Source organism: Chelonia mydas, chromosome 1 (genome assembly GCF_015237465.2).
Source record: "Chelonia mydas isolate rCheMyd1 chromosome 1, rCheMyd1.pri.v2, whole genome shotgun sequence".
Lineage (NCBI taxonomy): Eukaryota > Metazoa > Chordata > Testudines > Cheloniidae > Chelonia > Chelonia mydas.
Window position 1 is genome coordinate 254,552,333 of NC_057849.1, and position 17,395 is coordinate 254,569,727.

The 17,395-nt window shown below is 52.8% G+C and overlaps 1 protein-coding gene across 2 annotated transcripts in view; it reads left to right on the plus strand.

Moving 5' to 3' along the window:
- Nucleotides 1-1,541: 1,541 nt before the first annotated feature.
- Nucleotides 1,542-17,395, plus strand: part of CYTH4 (cytohesin 4) — a 29,959-nt gene continuing 14,105 nt past the window's right edge. Inside the window, exons 1-7 of one of the 2 annotated variants that reach the window (XM_027825084.3) lie at nt 1,542-1,706; nt 8,245-8,327; nt 12,415-12,479; nt 12,975-13,041; nt 15,553-15,671; nt 16,160-16,240; nt 17,230-17,342. In XM_027825084.3, coding sequence (XP_027680885.1) covers nt 1,688-1,706; nt 8,245-8,327; nt 12,415-12,479; nt 12,975-13,041; nt 15,553-15,671; nt 16,160-16,240; nt 17,230-17,342 — 547 coding nt within the window. In that variant the 5' untranslated portion in view covers nt 1,542-1,687. Of the gene's footprint in view, nt 1,707-8,244; nt 8,328-12,414; nt 12,480-12,946; nt 13,042-15,552; nt 15,672-16,159; nt 16,241-17,229; nt 17,343-17,395 lie in introns of those variants that run through there. The other variant, XM_043542940.1, reaches the window with a different exon arrangement.

The following is a 17,395-nucleotide window of genomic DNA, read 5'->3' on the forward strand; positions in this document are numbered from 1 at the left end:
GCCCTTGAAAACCTGTTTTACACGGTAGCACCTGTGCACGGAGTCCAGCCCAAGCGACCAGGCTGTGGCTCTGCAGCAGGAGGCCGAGGGTGACCTGAGGAGCTTTCCAATCTCCCCATTTTATATAAAATGAGTCCGTTAGCTTTGGGGTTGCCCCATGGAACCATCTTCCAAACCCTCCCCACAACCCTATGGCCAGTCCCGTGCACGGTGCAGTGAGTATAGCAGGCAGGGATTGGGGAAATGGCTTTGCAGGCTGCTCAAGAGAGGTAATGTTAAGGCAGTAGCAGGGGGTGCTCTTGGGCATAGTTGGTGGAGGGCAGAATTGGAACAGCAAGGCATGCAGCAGCGAGGTGCACAGGCAGAGCTGGGGTGGGCTCAGGGCTGGAATAGCAGGGGGTGCTGCAGGGCCGGAGTGAGGGACCCGGGCAGAGCTGGGAGGCAGAATTGAAGAAGCGTAGAGTATGGCCAGGCAGGAGTGAGGTGCTCTGCCAGAGCTGTAGGTTGTGTGGAGGAGAAGCCTGCCAGACACCTGCTCACGTTGTGCTCAGCTTCAGGACATCTGGCATTGTCTCACCATCCTCAGCCGTAAGCCTGACACAGAAGTGAGAGGAATCCTGTGGCCAGGCCACCAGATCACTTCTACAATGAACTGTGTAAGTCCCTGTGAATCCCTTGCCCGGCAAGAGGAGCTCGGAACATTGATGCCAGCTGTCGAGCTCCCCCTGTGGGGACAATGCCCTCCCCTCCTTCCCCCTCACAGCATGTCAGGGCCATCACATAGCATAGACGTGGCAACCAAGTGCAATTACCTCAAGGGGAAGTGTGCAGCCTTCCGGGGCTGGGGGGAGGGGAAGAGAAAGCTTGACACTGACAGCCCCGGTGGTTAAAGTCCTACACTCTCCAGAACAGACACAGCACAGGCAGGGCCAGGGCAAGCTCCCTCCACTGTCCTGCCGGGGGCAAGGCTTCCACAAGGGAGAGAGCGACTCTAGGGTTGAGAGGGGAGCTCACTCTCCATGGCCCAGTCAATCCTTGCTGAGGAGCCTGCCCAAAAGGGACCAATTTGGGATGGGGAGAAAGGAACCTGGTCTGGATAAAAGACCATCAGCTGTCAGCAGGGGGCAGTGCAGGATCCAGCAGACACCAATTTTGGAATTCTCACCCACCCACCACCTTTTGCTAATTTCTTTTGGGAGCTTAGAGCAGGGGCGGGGGGTGTGTGTGTGAGTGTGTGTGCGTGTAAACCTGTTTCCCCGCACAAAACCATCCACGAAGCAAGTTGGCTCTTTGAGTTGCCAGCTTCCCTCTTCCTCACTCCCCAGAGTATGCTGGATCAAACCAGATGACAGTGAATCTCGAGACCAACCCCCCCAGCAAAGACCTGAATGGCTGCCCATGTTAAAACAGCCTGGCTTTTGCTCGTGGCTTGGTTCGTTTTATTTTTAGGAAGTAACCAATAAGGGTTTGTACTCTCTGAGAAACATGAGTTCATCACTGCCTTCACCATTATGAGCAATATGGGGAGGAGATGGGGGTGGAGCCTCTAGACAAAGCGGTCCATCCAGCTGACACACTTTTAGCTACTGGGTTGAAGTAGTGCTAATTGTGACAGGCACCCACAAGAGCAGTGGGGAAAGAGAAACTGACGGCTGTTGAAAGAATTCTCCTTTCAGCAGGTATCACGATGGACGTTTGTCCCACCGGTAAGTCTTTCCTTTGGCCGCCTCTTTCTCCTGTCTTGTTGCTGAAAGTGGTGCTAACCCACTAGGCTCTGTCAGGGCAGTGTCACCAGCTGGAGTGGGGTGCTGGGGAGGAAAGGAGAGATGAGGAGTTCCCCAGATGCTTTGGGTGGGATTTATAGCTTGCAGGTGTTGTGCTGTTTTCACCTCCCTCCATCCCTCCCAGTTATTCAGGATCTGTTCCGGCTCCCTGCAAATGTCACTGGGGGCTGACCCACGGACATTAATGGGACCAGGGTCAAGCCATTACTGAGCTTTGTACAGACAGGACATCTCTGAGGAGGAAGGTTAAATCCCTCATGTCAGTGACCCTCAGAGTAGCTAGATAACAAGGAGGCATGGAGTAAGCCAGGCCCATCCTGGGGCATCAGAGGTGCATGGTGCTTGGACTGAGGGTCAGCATATGACTGTAAACAACAGATTCCTTTGATGCAGCCTCGGTGTGACAGGAACAGAGGTGCAAAAGCATGACTTGCAAGTTCAACAGCGAAATTGTGAAAGCCTTTGCTTCCCTGCCCCAGCTGGGGCTAGTGCAAAGTGAGTGTGTGTAAACCCACAGAGTTCTGATTGGGCAGTGCGTGGCACGGGTGTAAATGACTGCCCGTGGGGCATGGTAACAGTAAATCAGCCCCCTGAGCGGAGGAGAGAGGGAATGGCCCACTTGGAAATGGGGAGTGGGGGAGAGGGAGCCCATCGACCAGTAGCTCAGCTCAGCAATAAAATCAGAGGCCTGGACATATCCCTGCGAACCACAGAAACACGACGGACTCCAAAAGAAGTTAGAAAGACAGAAGTAGCCGAGAGGCGATGAGCGAGATAAAAACGTATTTCCTGGTTTGGTAAGTGGTGGGCAACAAGGGGGGGGAGCTGACAGACAAAGGGATCCTGGCTGGCCTCACGCTGGCAAGGTCATTTGTCCAAGGAAAAGGTGGATCTCAAAACCGGTTGTCCAGCACGAAAATAGGGTTGCTCTCATGTTGTTAATAGCCACAGTGAGTTACTTGACGTTATGAATATTGTTGTGCTTTGTACTGTTGTGCTTTGTAGTAGTGCCTGGGGCCCCAATTGTGAACTGGGGCCCCAGTGCTGGGTGCTGTACAAACACACAACACAAAATCCTTGCCCCAAGCAGCTTAAGTGGAGTCATTGTATTTCTGTGATTCGCATGGATATATCCAGGCCTATGATTTTATTGCTGAACTGAGCTATTGGTCTTTGGGCTTGGTTTGACACGGGCAGACATTTGGGGAAAGGTCTTCACTGGCAGGAAATCTGCCTTGAGGCCTTTGGAGCAGTGAAAGGTACCCACCCCCAACCCCACCCTGCCTGGGGACCCACGGCTGGCTGGCACTGGTTCAAAAGTCAGCTGTGCTGCCTGGGGAGGAGGCGTGGTCAGGGGGCCAAGAGTTTGCCCCGGTTGAGTGTGTCCCTCAGGCAGCTTTCAGTGAGGAAGCTTCTGCAGTTTAAGGTTGCCCAGCACGACCCCAGTGAGGGGTGAGGGTGTGAATACTCCCTTGTCCTCTGTCTGGAGTGAATCCCACTGGGGCGCAGTGACCCCTGCTGGTGGTAGGGGATGCCATTTGCACCTCTCTGGGCCAACTCCAGGGAATCAAGCCCATTGTCTGTTTCTGTGGAGAAAATGTTCGACTTCCTCTCCTCCCTCACAGTCCATGCATGACTGACAGGGCGAGCCTGAAAGGTGGAAACTCCCACCCCTTTCCCTTGGGGGGCAAGGTGAGCGACTTCATCTTGTGTGTTCCTATGTGGGAGAGAGCTACGCCGGCAGGGCCATGGGCTGGGCTGTGCGATGGAGTATGGGGAGATGATCATGTCAGAATCAGAACAGTGGTGAGGCTGGGAGAGGGATCCATGCGAGGAGGAGGGTGAGGAGCTCCAGGGTCTGCTGCCGCCTCTCATTGGCTGTAAACTCAGCCTCATACCAAGGTAGACCAAAGGCTTGTGTAATGTGGATCCTGCATTTAGCCTGGCTTCTAGTATTGCCAGCACAGTTTTGTACCCATTACTAATGGAGGGAGGAAATTGCAGATGCAGTTGTTCGTGTCTGCAGCGGTATGCATTTAGATGCCTAGCTACAGTATGTGGTTTTCGGTGTGGCTGGCTAAACCATTGTGTTAATTATTTGGCATGTGTACTGTGTGGTTACCAAATTTGCACCATCCACGCCAGAGGTGAGTTTTGAAAATACAGGTCTGAGCATGTCTTGGGGAGACGATAGGAGCTCATGAAACCTTTGGGGGCACTGACTCCCTGGGGCATTGGACTTGACTGAACTAATTCCTGTTCAATGTGGGTGAAATTTATCCCTGGGCAGAGGGCCTGTACATGGTCTATGCATCATTTAAGTTAAGTCCTCAAAACAGGGCTTACGTGGAATTTAGCTGGTGCCTAGACTCTGTGTGGCTCCTCTGTACCAGATGTGAACTTCTTCACCCTCTGATTGCATTGCTACGCCCAGGCTCATCTTGGAGTGGAGTGGGCCAGTGAGAAGATCCACTGGGCCTCTCCCTTCCCAAGTTCCCAGGCTCCGTTTTCTAAAAAAGCAGGAATTGAAAGAAAGGGGAATCATTGTGCTGCTGTCAACCTCCTCTGCTGTTGGGAAAATAGAGGCCAGCTGCCTGCACGTTATTATTATTTATTACCACAGTGCCTAGGAGCACTAAGCAAGGACCAGGACCCCATTGTGCTAGGTGCTATACAAACACCCAACAAAAAGACGGCCCTTGCCCCAGTGAGCTTATAATCTAAGTAGCATAATTGCCCTCATTTAACCATTCAGTTGATTCAACGGATAGTTCTTCAAATGAACCACTCGATTCTGGCTCATTGCAGGATTTTGTGGGCAAAAGGGTGACTTTTAGGTTATATTCTCTCCTTTCCCCACCGATTTAACTATGGAATCCAAAGCAGGCAACAAAGGACTCAAACTAGCCATCTCGTGTCTCCGCTACCAAAATGCAGAGGTTTGGAATGCCTGCTAGGGAAGCCCAATGAAAGAGAGGCGCATACATTAAATTCACTTACTTATTAAGTTGCTTCCAATCGGAGTTAGGCACCTCACCTGCTTAGGTGCTTCTGAAAATCCCACTAGGCACCTCTCTGCATCTTTAGGTGCCTAAATCCCTTCGTAAATGTGACCCACCTGCCCCGTTTCTTGCTCACTCTCACCTTGATTCCTCTTGTCTCCCCTTCCATGTCTGACTCAGTCTGCCCATCACTTTCTCCCTGCCCCCATCCTTGTCTACCCTTTTCTCTTCCAGTCAAGGCAATTCATGTGTTTCTTCGGCTGTTCGGCAGCATTCGCAAGGAGAGGGAGCCCTGTTATTTGCAGCCTCAGCTGGTGGGTCAGTGGATGTCCTCTAGGGGCCAGATCCTTGGGCTCGCTACATGCTTTAAGCTGTTTCACCAAAGCAAAGCAGCCATAGTGCCGGCTTCACTGGTCAGTGGAAGATACCCCCAGGTGATGCAGACCATCCGTAGCAGCAAATCAGCTATAACAGCACCACAGCCATCAGGGTATGGAGCACAGCTGAGGGCGAGGCTAGGGAATATGTGCCCCCACTGCTCTCCTCGGCTGCCCAAACAGCCCCAGGCAAAGATTGTAGCAGCCCTGAGGTTGCTCTTGCTCGCACCAGGGGCTGTCCTGGTCTCTTGTTGACCCTGGGATAAGGGGGCATAAAAGTGACGTCAAGCCACCTTTGCCCCTTTCCCCTTTTGAGCTGCACTCGGCACAGAATTGGGGCTGGGATTTTGAATTGGAGTTTGGCAGCCCGTTTGCCAGGCAGTAAGCCATCATAATTCACTTGTCAAGCCTGCAGGTCTGGTTGTCACAGATTGCTAATGCCGCCCTAGGATGTATGACAGGAGGTGTTTCCAGTAGAGATAGGCAAGTGTTAGTACCGTTATACAAGCCACGGGTGAAACCTCGTCTGGAATAGTGTGTGCAATTCTGGTCTCTTGTGTTTGAGACTGGTGCAGAGAAGGGCTACTAGAATGATCAGAGGAATGGAGAACCTGCCTCACGAGTAGAGACTTAAGGAGCTTGACTTGCTTCACTTAACAAAGTGCTTCCTATAAATACATCACAGGGATAAACACCAGGGAGGGAGAGGAGTTATTTAAGTTAAGGGGCCATGCTGGCACAAGAACAAATGGATATAAACTGGCTATTAATAAATTTAGGCTAGAAATTAGACGAAGGTTTCTAACCATCCGAGGAGTGAAGTTCTGGAACAGCCTTCCAAGGGCAGCAGTTGGAGGTTGCCTACAATGTCATATGGCCCATCCATGACCACTGTTAGCAAATATCTCCAACAGCTGGTGACGGGGCACTAGATGAGGGAGACTCTGAGTTCTACAGAGAATTCTCTCCCAGGTGTCTGTCTGGTGGGTCTTGCCCACATGCTCAGGGTCTAACTGATCACTATATTTGGGGTGGAATTCTCCCCCTGGGTCAGATTGGCAGAGACTCTGGGGGTTTTCACCTTCCTCGGCAGTGTGTGGCCCGGGTCACCTGCAGGTTTGAACTAGAGTAAATGGTGGATTCTCTGTAGTTTGAAGTCTTTAAATCAAGATTTGAGGGCTTTAGTAACTCAGCCAGGGGTCATGGGCCCACTACAGGAGTGGTGGGTGAGGGTCTGTGGCATGCGGTGGGCAGGAAATCAGATTAGATGGTCATGATGGTTAGCCTTCTGGCCTTAGAATCTATGAGTCTATGAGAGCAGGCATTTTCCCATCCTACCTGCGTTGCATGGGGGCTTGGACAATGCAGCTTCCTCCAGCTCCCCACCAAGGCTGCCTCCAGAGTTGGGGGATATGCTCCTTCCCAGTCCAAGTTCCCGTCCACACAGCTCTCCCCAGTCTCAGTGGCCTCAACTCAGTCAAGGCAATTTGTGCGCATGTGTACAACTGTCTGCAGGAAGCTGGCTCAGGGCTACTGCTTGGGGTGACTCTGCCCCCTTAGTCTGTGTCGGGCATCCCCAGGGCATGTGAAGCCTGGAGGGAAGCCAGCAGAGTTCAGTGAGTAGCACTGGGGGAGCATAAGAACATGTGGTAAGACTCCAGTGGGGCTGCCCCGTCCCTCACTTATCTGGGACGCTGCAGGAAACAAGCCCCTGTGCTCTGAAATTACTGTTCTTTCTCCCCCTTCTCTTTTCTCTCCCCTGCCACAGCTGATTCCTTCCCCTTTTCCACCCTATTTTTAGACATTGTTCCGTGTGGTGAGGCACACTCAGAGAGTTTCCAAGACAGCTGGTCAGACTTCCCCTTTCCCCCCCCCAGACAGGAGAGGCCCAGGGGATTTTGGTGTGTGCACCGACAGGGCAGGATACCTGCTGGACTGACCTGACGCAGGGGTGGGGGAAGGTGTTTGCCTAGAGAGATGCTCCTGACCTGGGGCTGAGTGAGAGCTCTTGACATGCCGCCCATGTGCATGGGTTGATCTGTGGCTCCCCGAACTCCCTTGCTGCTGACGTCGGCTCTCAATTTCTGCTGCTGCAGCTTCCTATTTCTCCTCTGATTCTTGCTGAATGCTACATTCTGGCCAGAGTGTGTTTAGCCGCTCTGCTGCCGTTCCGTTTCTTCTTCTAGGTCTTTTATTAATCATTCTGTGGTCTTCTCATCTCTCTCATCACTTGTCTTCCTGTGAAGAAGAGGGGAAGCAAGAGCAGCCCTAGTTATATCTGTGTTTAGCCCGTGATCATTGGAAGATCTTCCCAGCCCCATCACTCCTCTTCCTCAGATGACCCCCCACCCCAAATTCCCTCCCCTCAAAATGGCATCAACTTAGACTCTCTCTTAAACCATTTCTGTGTCCCATTTGCATTTGTTTCTTGCATCTGTTTCTGCATTTAATGGAAGGGCTTGAATTTCTGAGAGATTGAGAGAGATCAAGCCAATGGCTTTTGATTGGGTTAGATTTTATATTTAGGTCACTGCTTTATCAAAAAGAAAAGGAGGACTTGTGGCACCTTAGAGACTAACAAATTTATTTGAGCATAAACTTTTGTGAGCTACAGCTCACTTCACAGACTAACACAGCTGCTACTCTGAAACCTGCTTTATCAAGTTCATTTGTCCTGATCTTGCTCATGAAAGAAGCTCGTTTGTATGAGAAACCACAAAACAAAATTTGGCAAGATTGAACACCGCTACTTGGGAGAGTCCAGGGAGTGAAACGGGGGTTGTTGCAAGATCAGGGCTGAGGGACATTGGCATTGCGATGTAGTGCCCAGGACTGGTGTGTCTGGGGGTGCTGCAGGGTCAGGAGAAGCATTGGCAGAGCTGGGATTGGGTCTCAGGACTGGAATAGGAGGGTAGGATGCCGGGCAGGAGGGAGGAGCCATGGCAGAATGTTATGGGAAAGAGCAGCTCAGAACTGGAATGGCAGGGGTTGCTTTGTCCTGCCCACAATGTTGTGGGGCTCCACCTGGCCTGAGACAGCTCCCGTTCTCACTGGCATTCATTTTTCCTTTTGTATTTCCAGGGTCATCTGATCTGAGCGAGGCTGAAGAGGCTGAAATAGACACTATCAAGAAGCACAGGATGGCACTCCTGGAGGACATTCAGGTATGGGCCACCCCGCCTCTTCCCATCACTGGACAGGCAGGTCTTTCCAGAACCTGCTCTCTGGGGGAACTTTTTACAAACATCCCATCCCATCTAGAACAGTTCCCTGGCCTGGCAGGAGATACTTTCCCAAGCACCATCAGATCTGGAATTCTGAGGTTCAAATGGCACCAGTCCCACCAATAAGCAGCATCCAGCGTGGGGAACTCCCTGTTGCAAGAGATCATCAAGGCAAACACTATAACGGGACATTTTGAAAAGGCTGGCGAACTTTATGAGCAATATTATTAACAGCCCAGATCCTCAGCTGGGATAAATCAAGGTAGCTTTGTTGACATGAATGGATCTATGCCAATTTACAGCAGCTGTCCCAATATGTGGAGTTACTATTAATTAGCACGTATTACTTGTCTAGTACCATAGCTGTGCATGGCAGTGTACAAAACCAAAACAGATTGTTTCTGTTCTATTCCATGCCCATTGTCATGGCATCTGAGCCCCTGCCCTGTGTCAGGCTGTCTGAAGTGGCTCACAAACGCAGGTGCCAACCTCAGGACAGCTACAAACCAGGGCCCAAACCCCAAACTGGTTGTGTGTTTCTATCATTAGATTTAACCACCCATCAAGTGTGAACTCCACAGGCATTATAACAGCCTTAACAGGGAGTCACAGACATTCCTCTTGAGCACTCCAGTCTATCTTGCCACCCAGGCAAGCCTGCCTTTGTGACAGATGGTCCCTAACACCAAAAATCACAATATTCAGGTTACTCCCAGTCCCAAAGGGCCAGTCACTTACCCCAGGTCATTTGCACCTTATATCCTATACCAAAGACAACGCTTTTAGCCAATCCTATATTTAGGGCCCTACCAATTTCGCGGCCATGAAAAACGTGTCACGGACCATGAAATCAGCCCTCCGCCACGAAAACTGATCTCCCCTGCTGCTAGGAGCCCAGGGCTCCTAACTGCTAGTCCGGCCATGCTGAGGAGGGACAGGAGTTGTCCTTCCCCTGCACAACTGCTCTTGGTGGGGAAATCAGACCCACCTCCAGAGGCAGCACAGAAATGAGGGTGATACACCCTCGCTTCTGCACTGCAGCAGTCCAGGAGCTAGGCTCCAGGCTACCATTCCCCCCCCCCCCCCCCCCCCCCCCGCCAAGCTCCTGCTGCAGCATCAGACGCCAAGCTTGGGGCTTCCTTCCACAGTGGCTCCTGCCAGGCTGGGAGCTTTCGCTCACAGCAACTGCAGCTGAGGCAACCTGGGATCTGGGCTTCTGTCCCCTCCCCCCCCGCTCCACCTGGAGCTTGGGGCAGCTTGGGCTTGGGACTTCCGCCCCCCTGCCACTCCAGCTGGGGCTCGGGGCAGTCCGGGCTCGAGGCTTCAGCTCTGTGGCTGCAGCCATGGCTCGGGGCACCCAGGCTTGTGGCTTCTTCCCCTGTGGCTCTGCCAGGTCTCGGAGTGACCTGGTAGGGGCTTCTGCCCTGGGGCTTCTTCCAGGGCTGGGGCACCCATTTTTCCTGGGGGGGGGGCTAAATTGGTCAGGGCCCCTACCTTAATCTGTCCCTGGCATGGACTAGCAGCCAGGAGCCCCCAGCTGGGGCGCTCCCAGCAGCATGGGGGAGATCCTACCCACCTCTACCTCAGGAACCTCCTCTAACTGCAGGAAGCTGGGAGGGTGGTGCCTTCAGAGCTCAGCTCTGGAGGTAGCATAGAAGTGAAGGTGGCAATCTTGGGACCCACCTACAACTTGGCAACACCCCTCCCCCATCCTTCATGATCCCATTTTGGGTGGGGACTCCCATGATTACAAACCTTGAAATTTCAGATGTAAACATCTGAAATCATGAAATTGACCAATTTTAAAACCCTCTGGCCATGAAATTGACCAGAATAGATGGTGAATTTGGTAGGGCCCTACCTATCTTAAACTAACTAAAGGTTTATTAACTAGGAAAAAGAAATAAGGGAGGTATGACAAGGTTAAAGCAGGTAAACACACACACACACACAAGTTACAATCGTAGATTTCAAAAATAGAAGCTGCTGTAATGTTCAGGTTACTCCCAGTCCCAAAGGGCCAGTCACTTACCCCAGGTCAAAGGCACTATCTGTCCTTTAGGGTTAATCCAACTAAGCAGTTTGGGGATCCCTTGCTTATGCTTAGAAATACTGCCCTCTCCAAATTCCAAGCAGCACAGTGATACAGATCCTTCTGGTCAGGGATTTTTATTCCCTTCCCTCAGAGTTCAAACTGTGATGGGATGAGGGTTTGTGCAGTTCCCCTCTTCATGGGTATGGGGGGAACAACCAACAAAGTCTTTTGTCCACTGATGTTCCACGGTGGTTCATCTGCTGTCTATAGGCCTTCTACTGTTGAGCAGGAGATGACATCTTTTGTGGTAAACTAGTATTTTCATGCTTGGTAATGCTTCTTTCCTGACTGTGGGGGTTTCCAGTTTCTTAGCAAACACTTAAATATTACCTTATAGCATGGGGTACAGATATTGCCAGTGAGATTAATGCATGCGGCATCTCACAAGCATTCCTTAAAGTCCAAACACATCTCTCTAAATCTAATACCCATATTAACAATACTAATACCCAAGTGAGTCAGACTGGTTTCCAGCTATGCATGTGTCAGTGTTCAGTGAGGCCTAGGGGCCTCGCCATGAGCTGGCACCTGGCCTGCCAGCATCACACACTGAAGAGCTTATTGAGCCAGATTGGTGGCGCTACGGTGACTTGCATCAGTTGAGGAGCTGGCCTACAATCTGCAGGTGTCCAAATGCCCAGGTGACGAGTGCAGTGCAAGGCCTTGACTAGGACAGAAGGTTAAGCCAAGTTCTACCGGATAAATAATCCCATCTCGTGCTTCTTGGTGTGAAGTGATTGCCATAGAGTCAGGAATGCAAACCCCCTCCCCCATTCCAGGTACAGCTTTACATAATTGTCCGTTTGCATTGTTTGTTTGCCTTCCCCCTGTCAACGTAGGAGGCAGGAAACCTGAGTAGATGGACCAGAGGGCTGACCCAGTGTGGCAGGAGACAAGATACTGGACTCGATGGGCCAATAGTCTGAATCTGTCATCTCCCCAAAGCTGGTTGGTAACCAGTCACTGCCCAGTGGAGCAGGAGGTGCTTAGGTAACAGGGTCCCAGGATGGAGTTTCGTCCCCTGGAGAATTTCTGCAGCAATCTTAGTGCATTATCACTGCAGATAAATAGCTGGTAGATCTCAAATTGCCTATTGAGCAGCTGAAAGATAGTGCCAGGAAATAGTAATAACAGTAAATAATTTGTATGACAGTAACCAAGCTCAGGGCTCCGTTCTGCTAGGTGCTGTACAAACATGTTCTCAGGGACAGTCCCTGCCCTGAAGGGCTTAAAATCTAAATCAACTCACCAGGCAAAGGGTGGGAGGGGAAACAGGCATGGAGAAAACCCGAAAAACTTGGCTCCCTTTGTAACCCAGAGGCAGCCAACCAGGGGCTGGGAGCTATCAAATGTCCAAAGGAGCTGAATTCCATGTTTAACTGATAGAATATAGTGAGGAGCAGCCCGACCAACTCACCAGTCTGTGCGGCAACTGCTGAATGCCAGGGGCACAAGCAGCTCCCTTTGATACTGGATCAGCACACCTAAGCCCAAGGTGACTCCCCCTGCTTGGTAGCTGGTTCCACTGCCTCTCTGCACAGCTTTCCTGGCTGCATGGCTCGGCTACAGCAGGGAAAGGGGCATGGAACAACACCCAGGATCCATTCCAGAGTGGTCACAGATATGGGTCCCTGTTCTCTTGCTCCCTGGCTCTCTCGACACTCGACTTTTCAGCCACTTTTGACAATAGGTGTCAGAACATTTGCTCCCCTCCCCTGCCTTCAGCCAGTGTCCAGCATGGGTGGAGAAGGCCACCTAAGATCAGCGCCCTTTTTGATAAGACACCCTGGCTGGTCCCGTGACAATGGCCAGTGACCTGGGCTGGCCCTGCCCATACCAGCCGGGCTTGGCAGCTGCCCAGGGATCAGGTGGGACATCTGGTCTCTCTCCCATCCCCTGGCTCGCTCTCACCCCCATCTCTTCCTCCCACAGAAGCTGAAGGAGGAGATTGCGCAGGTGTTTGCAGAGATAGATTGCTTCCAAAGCACAGAAGAGAGGTGAGGATCCAGCCACATGCCTGCAGGGAGGTGGCGATTGCATGGTTGTTCCTCTGGTGCATAGGTGGCATGGGTCTTCTTCAGGGTGGAGAAGGAACCACCCCTAGCTGGAGCCTTTCAATTGACATCAGTGGGCTTTGGCGCATGTCCCAGGAGAGGGGAATCTTTCTGGACACAGGAGAAATTATGGAGACAGCTCGCTTGTGTGCGCACTCTCTCTCTCATGAGATTTCTCTTTACTAGAGAGCAGTGAGGTCAGTAAAACACCAGCCCCTTGAGAGATTCCAGGCTCCATGGGGGTTAACACCCCCTGCCTTAGGATGGACACATTCTAAGGCAGGGGGTGGCTTCTCTTCTTGGCCCTGGAGCAAGCCAGAGCTGAGATGTGGGAACTCCTGTTGGGAACTTAGCCCCACTCCTGCCCCACCCTGGAGGGGAATACAGCTGGTTGCTTCTCTTTGTGCCAGGCTTGATTCTCCACCTTTGCATCTGCAGCAAAATGGTCCAGAGGGACAAAGATCTGTGCATGGGCCGGAAGAAATTCAACATGGACCCCACAAAGGTAAGGTGTACTGTTCCGACTGCTGCTTGTTGGCATCCCATATGGACCCCTCTTTACTACAGATCAGATGCGAGTTACCCACTCCAAAGACATTCATTCTGCCATCAGGGCAGACACACGCGGGGTGGGTCCCAGGAACGGGTGATGGGGTGGAGGTAGGCTGGTTTCTCAGCCTGACATAGCACTGCCAGGCCATGCCTTGCACCAGGATATCTTCTGAGAGCTCTAAGCAATGCTGCCTCCCCATGACACATTGTGCTGACACGTGTCAATCAAAGCACCCCAAAGCAGAAGAGAAATGGGAGGAGGAGAGACAGGGCCATGGGATATTAGATGGGGTGGGATCTGAATTACCCAGGAAAGAATTTTCTGTAGTATCTGGCTGGTGAATCTTGCCCATATGCTCAGGGTTTAGCTGATTGCCATATTTGGGGTCGGGAAGGAATTTTCCTCCAGGGCAGATTGGAAGAGGCCCTGGAGGTTTTTCGCCTTCCTCTGTAGCATGGGGCATGGGTCACTTGCTGGAGGATTCTCTGCTCCTTGAAGTCTTTAAACCACGATTTGAGGACTTCAGTAGCTCAGACATAGGTGAGGTTTTTCGCAGGAGTAGTGGGTGAAATTCTGTGGCCTGCGTTGTGCAGGAGGTCAGACTAGATGATCATAATGGTCCCTTCTGACCTTAATATCTATGAATCTAGGGCCAGACTTAATCCAGCCACTAACTCTTCTGTCTGTCAAGGGAGCCCAAGTCCAGAGAGCCCCCAGCCCAGGCTCTCTCACCCCCGTCAGCTTATTCCTCTAAAACCCATTCCTGGGTTGGGAGGGAGGTCACCCAACAGGATGTGAGGCTTTCTCGCATTCAGAGCAGGCCTGGCCAGGCCAAGCAGCCCCTGCTGCTGGCCTGGGAACGAGAGTCTAAGACTTGGACTGCAAAGCAAGTCTGGGTGTCCCACCCGCTGGATAACTCCCCCCACCCCCACCCCCGGCGCGACCCGCACTCCCCACCCCACCAGCAGGGGACTCAGAGCAGGGTGTAAAGGCAGAGGTGAATGTGACTAACAAGAAGCGGCCGCTTTCTCTCCCCTCCCCCGCTCTGCTGGACCACTCAGTCTGCAAAGAAAACCACAAGCTGCAGCAGTAATATCAGCCCCCATCATTTTAACCACAGCAACCGTCTCACTGGCTCCGGCTCAACCGCTGCTGCTCTGACCAACTTTCCATCACGCCTCCGCCCCCTCCAACTACGACACAAAAGAGGACCCTCCAGCAGAGCCGGTGCTAGGCAGACTAAGCAATTGCTTAGGGTCCCGAGCAGCTTCAGGGGCCCCCATATTCCCTTTTTATTATGTGTTGTATGGGGGGGGGGATATTCCTGCTTCAGCCCCCAGTGGGCTAGCACTGCCTCTGCACTTCTGTACATCACAGCAACTGCTGGCACTACCCGCCAACCCACCAAAGGGTGAGCACAGTCTGGGTGACATTCACTCCAGAGCACCGGCAAAGGACTCCTCTCTATTTACCTCCCGCCTGGCAATCCAGCCCCTTGCGGTCTCTTATGTAGAGTTAAATCAAGCCCTGTTTTGAGGCCCTAAGTGGGACTTTAGTGATGCCTGGTCTTTGTCCTGGTCCCTGTGCACAGAGGAGGATTGCACCCATAGATAGTGCAGACTCCGCCCAGGGGTGCCAGGGCGGGAGAGCGGCAGTGGGTGTTACTCTGGGACAGAGATGTTTGGGAAAACGTAGAGGGAGCTATTTTCCATTGGAAAACGCAGCTCTGTCGAAATCAAAATGCTTCACAAAATCATGTCCATTTCATCAAAATTCTGTTTCAGAGAAAAAAAGGTGTGGAGGGGGGAAAGGAGGGGAGTTCCAACGGTGTTGAAACACCCCATTTGGACCCGTTCAGAATGGAATGTTTCCATTTTTCCTTTCGAAAAGATGTTTCGTTTTGGAATGTTTTAAACTGTGCATGGTGCTGTACATTATAATAGAATATGCCTTTTTTAAAACAGTCAGAATGGAACCAAACCAATTTTGTGGGCACGAAAAATTTTGATCGACCCAAAATGAATTTTTTTGGGGGGAGGGGGGTGTAATTTTCTTCTGCGGAGAATTTTGAAATTTGGGGGTTCCATTGGAATGAAACAAAGACAAACTTTGAAATCTCAGAATCCTGCTTGAAACGGACTTTCCGTTCTCCGCACAGCTCTGCTCAGGAACCTGGCAGCACCCCGACAGTAGGTGTCTCGGGCCGGGCCAGGATTGGGAGGGGGATGGGTACAGCATTAGCACCCATGTGGAACATGAGGGGAGGGATTAAGATAGCAAATCTGGCTGTGTGCTCCCCAGCTGCGTTCCAAGGGGGAGGGGGAGTAGCTGGATTTGGGAGGAGGCCTGTAGAGCTGGGGAAACATGATGTCCAGAGGTGACTGGGCTGGACCCCCCATTAAATTGTCCTTCCCCAGCCCCCCAGACCCCCTCACTCACAGCCTGGGTGTGCTTTTTCCCCAGGGGATCCAGTACTTGACCGAGCACAAGGTGCTGTCCTCAGACTTGCGAGAGATCGCCAGGTTCCTCTACAAGGGAGAAGGCCTGAACAAGACAGCCATTGGGGATTACCTGGGAGAGAGGTGAGTCTCCCCTAGCTGATCCAACTCTCTTAGGCCTTAGACCCAATTTCTGCCGCCAGTGTAGCTGAACTGTAGCAACTAGCATAGAGAGGCAGAGCTGCTACTTGCACTGAGGGAGCTCGGCCCTGCTTGAAAGGGAGATAAGCCATGTATAGCTCAGCTTCCGGCTGTTTACCCTGTAGATCCAAGGGGTGAGCACTGGGGCAGCTGCACTAGTTGCTGATGGCTGTACTTGGGGCAAACCCCCCGGTGCAGAAAAGGCATCAGTGTAACAACGTTGCCAAGGGTCCTGGTGTCTTTTTGTGGGGGAAGGGGAGCTGAATTTTGAAAGCAGGGAGAGGGGGTGTGCAGAGCTGTTCCTGGGGGAATCGGAGCTCTGAGGGGTCTGAGCCCAGCTCTGCTCTAGGTCACATAGTAAGGCTGCATCATAAAGTCACAGTCTCCTTCTCTCCCCACACCCTCCCACTCGGCCCTGTTCCCTCAACCAGGGACCCAGCGAACCTGCAGATCCTTCAGGCCTTTGTGGAATGCCACCCGTTCGCCAACCTCAACCTGGTGCAGGCACTACGGTGAGTGAGCACACAGGCAGAGAGCAGCAGGGGCCTGGGAGTGGGTGCTCAGGCGTGGCTGCAAAGGCAAGCGAACACACGCCAGAGGGCCCGGGGCTAGGGAGACAGCTCAGAGCAGGGACAGAGCTTCCCAAGCATTCGTCTGGGAGGGGACCCCTGCCCCCATTTTCATACGTGGGTGTCCGACTGCACCAATGCAGGGGAAGCCACTTCCCGGGGCAGTGTCCCATTGCTGTGCAGTGCGTTGAGGAGCGTGACCCCCATTTCCCTGGGGGGCATCTTGCTGCAGTTCCCTGTGTTAGGGAAGAGCATCCTACTCTTTCATAGGTTGGCCCCCCTCCTTCCTCCTGGGGTGTCCCAGCATGGGGGGAGAGGGCCTGCTGTTTTCAGGGGTGGCCACGTGGGCAGTGTCTGTGTGCTGTGGGAGAGGGATCCCCCCACCACCACCCGGGTATCTCATTGAGCTCTCACATTGCCCATGCGGGCTTCTCCTCGGGCTCTTGTGCACTACCAGCAGAGGGAGCCTGTGTCCTGAGGCAGGCGTCTCATTTGAGGCTGTGCACTGGGGAGCGAGGTCCCCGTTTGCTGAGAGAGCGTCCTGCTGGATGCCCACGTGGTGGGGAGAGAGGCCCTGGGCTCTGGAGCAGGCGTCCTGTCCTGCTCCCTTGTTTTGGGGGAGGGTTTCCGTTTCCGAAGGACAGTGTCTAGTTGTTGCCCTAGGAGCTGAGGGAAGGGTTCCCTGTTTCCCAGGCTGGGTGTCTCATTGGGTGCTGAGGGGAAAGCTGCCTGGGTCCTAGGCTGGGTGTCCCAGCGCACCCGTCTTGGGAAGAAAGGGGCCCCTGTTGCACATAAGGATGTCCTGTTGCCTTCCCTGTTTGGAGGGAGGACCCCCGCACATCCATGGGAGGAAGGAGGGCGCCCCTGTGTATTAGGGCATGGAGCCTGCCTGGCCATTCCGTGACTCGCCCACGGGCCTGGTGTCCTTGTAGGCAGTTCCTGTGGAGCTTCCGGCTGCCCGGGGAAGCCCAGAAGATTGATCGGATGATGGAGGCCTTCGCCAACTGGTATTGCCAGTGTAACCCGGGAGTCTTCCAGTCGACAGGTAGTTGCAGAGGTGGGGAGTGGGGATGAGCTGCCAGCATTGGCTCAGTTGTT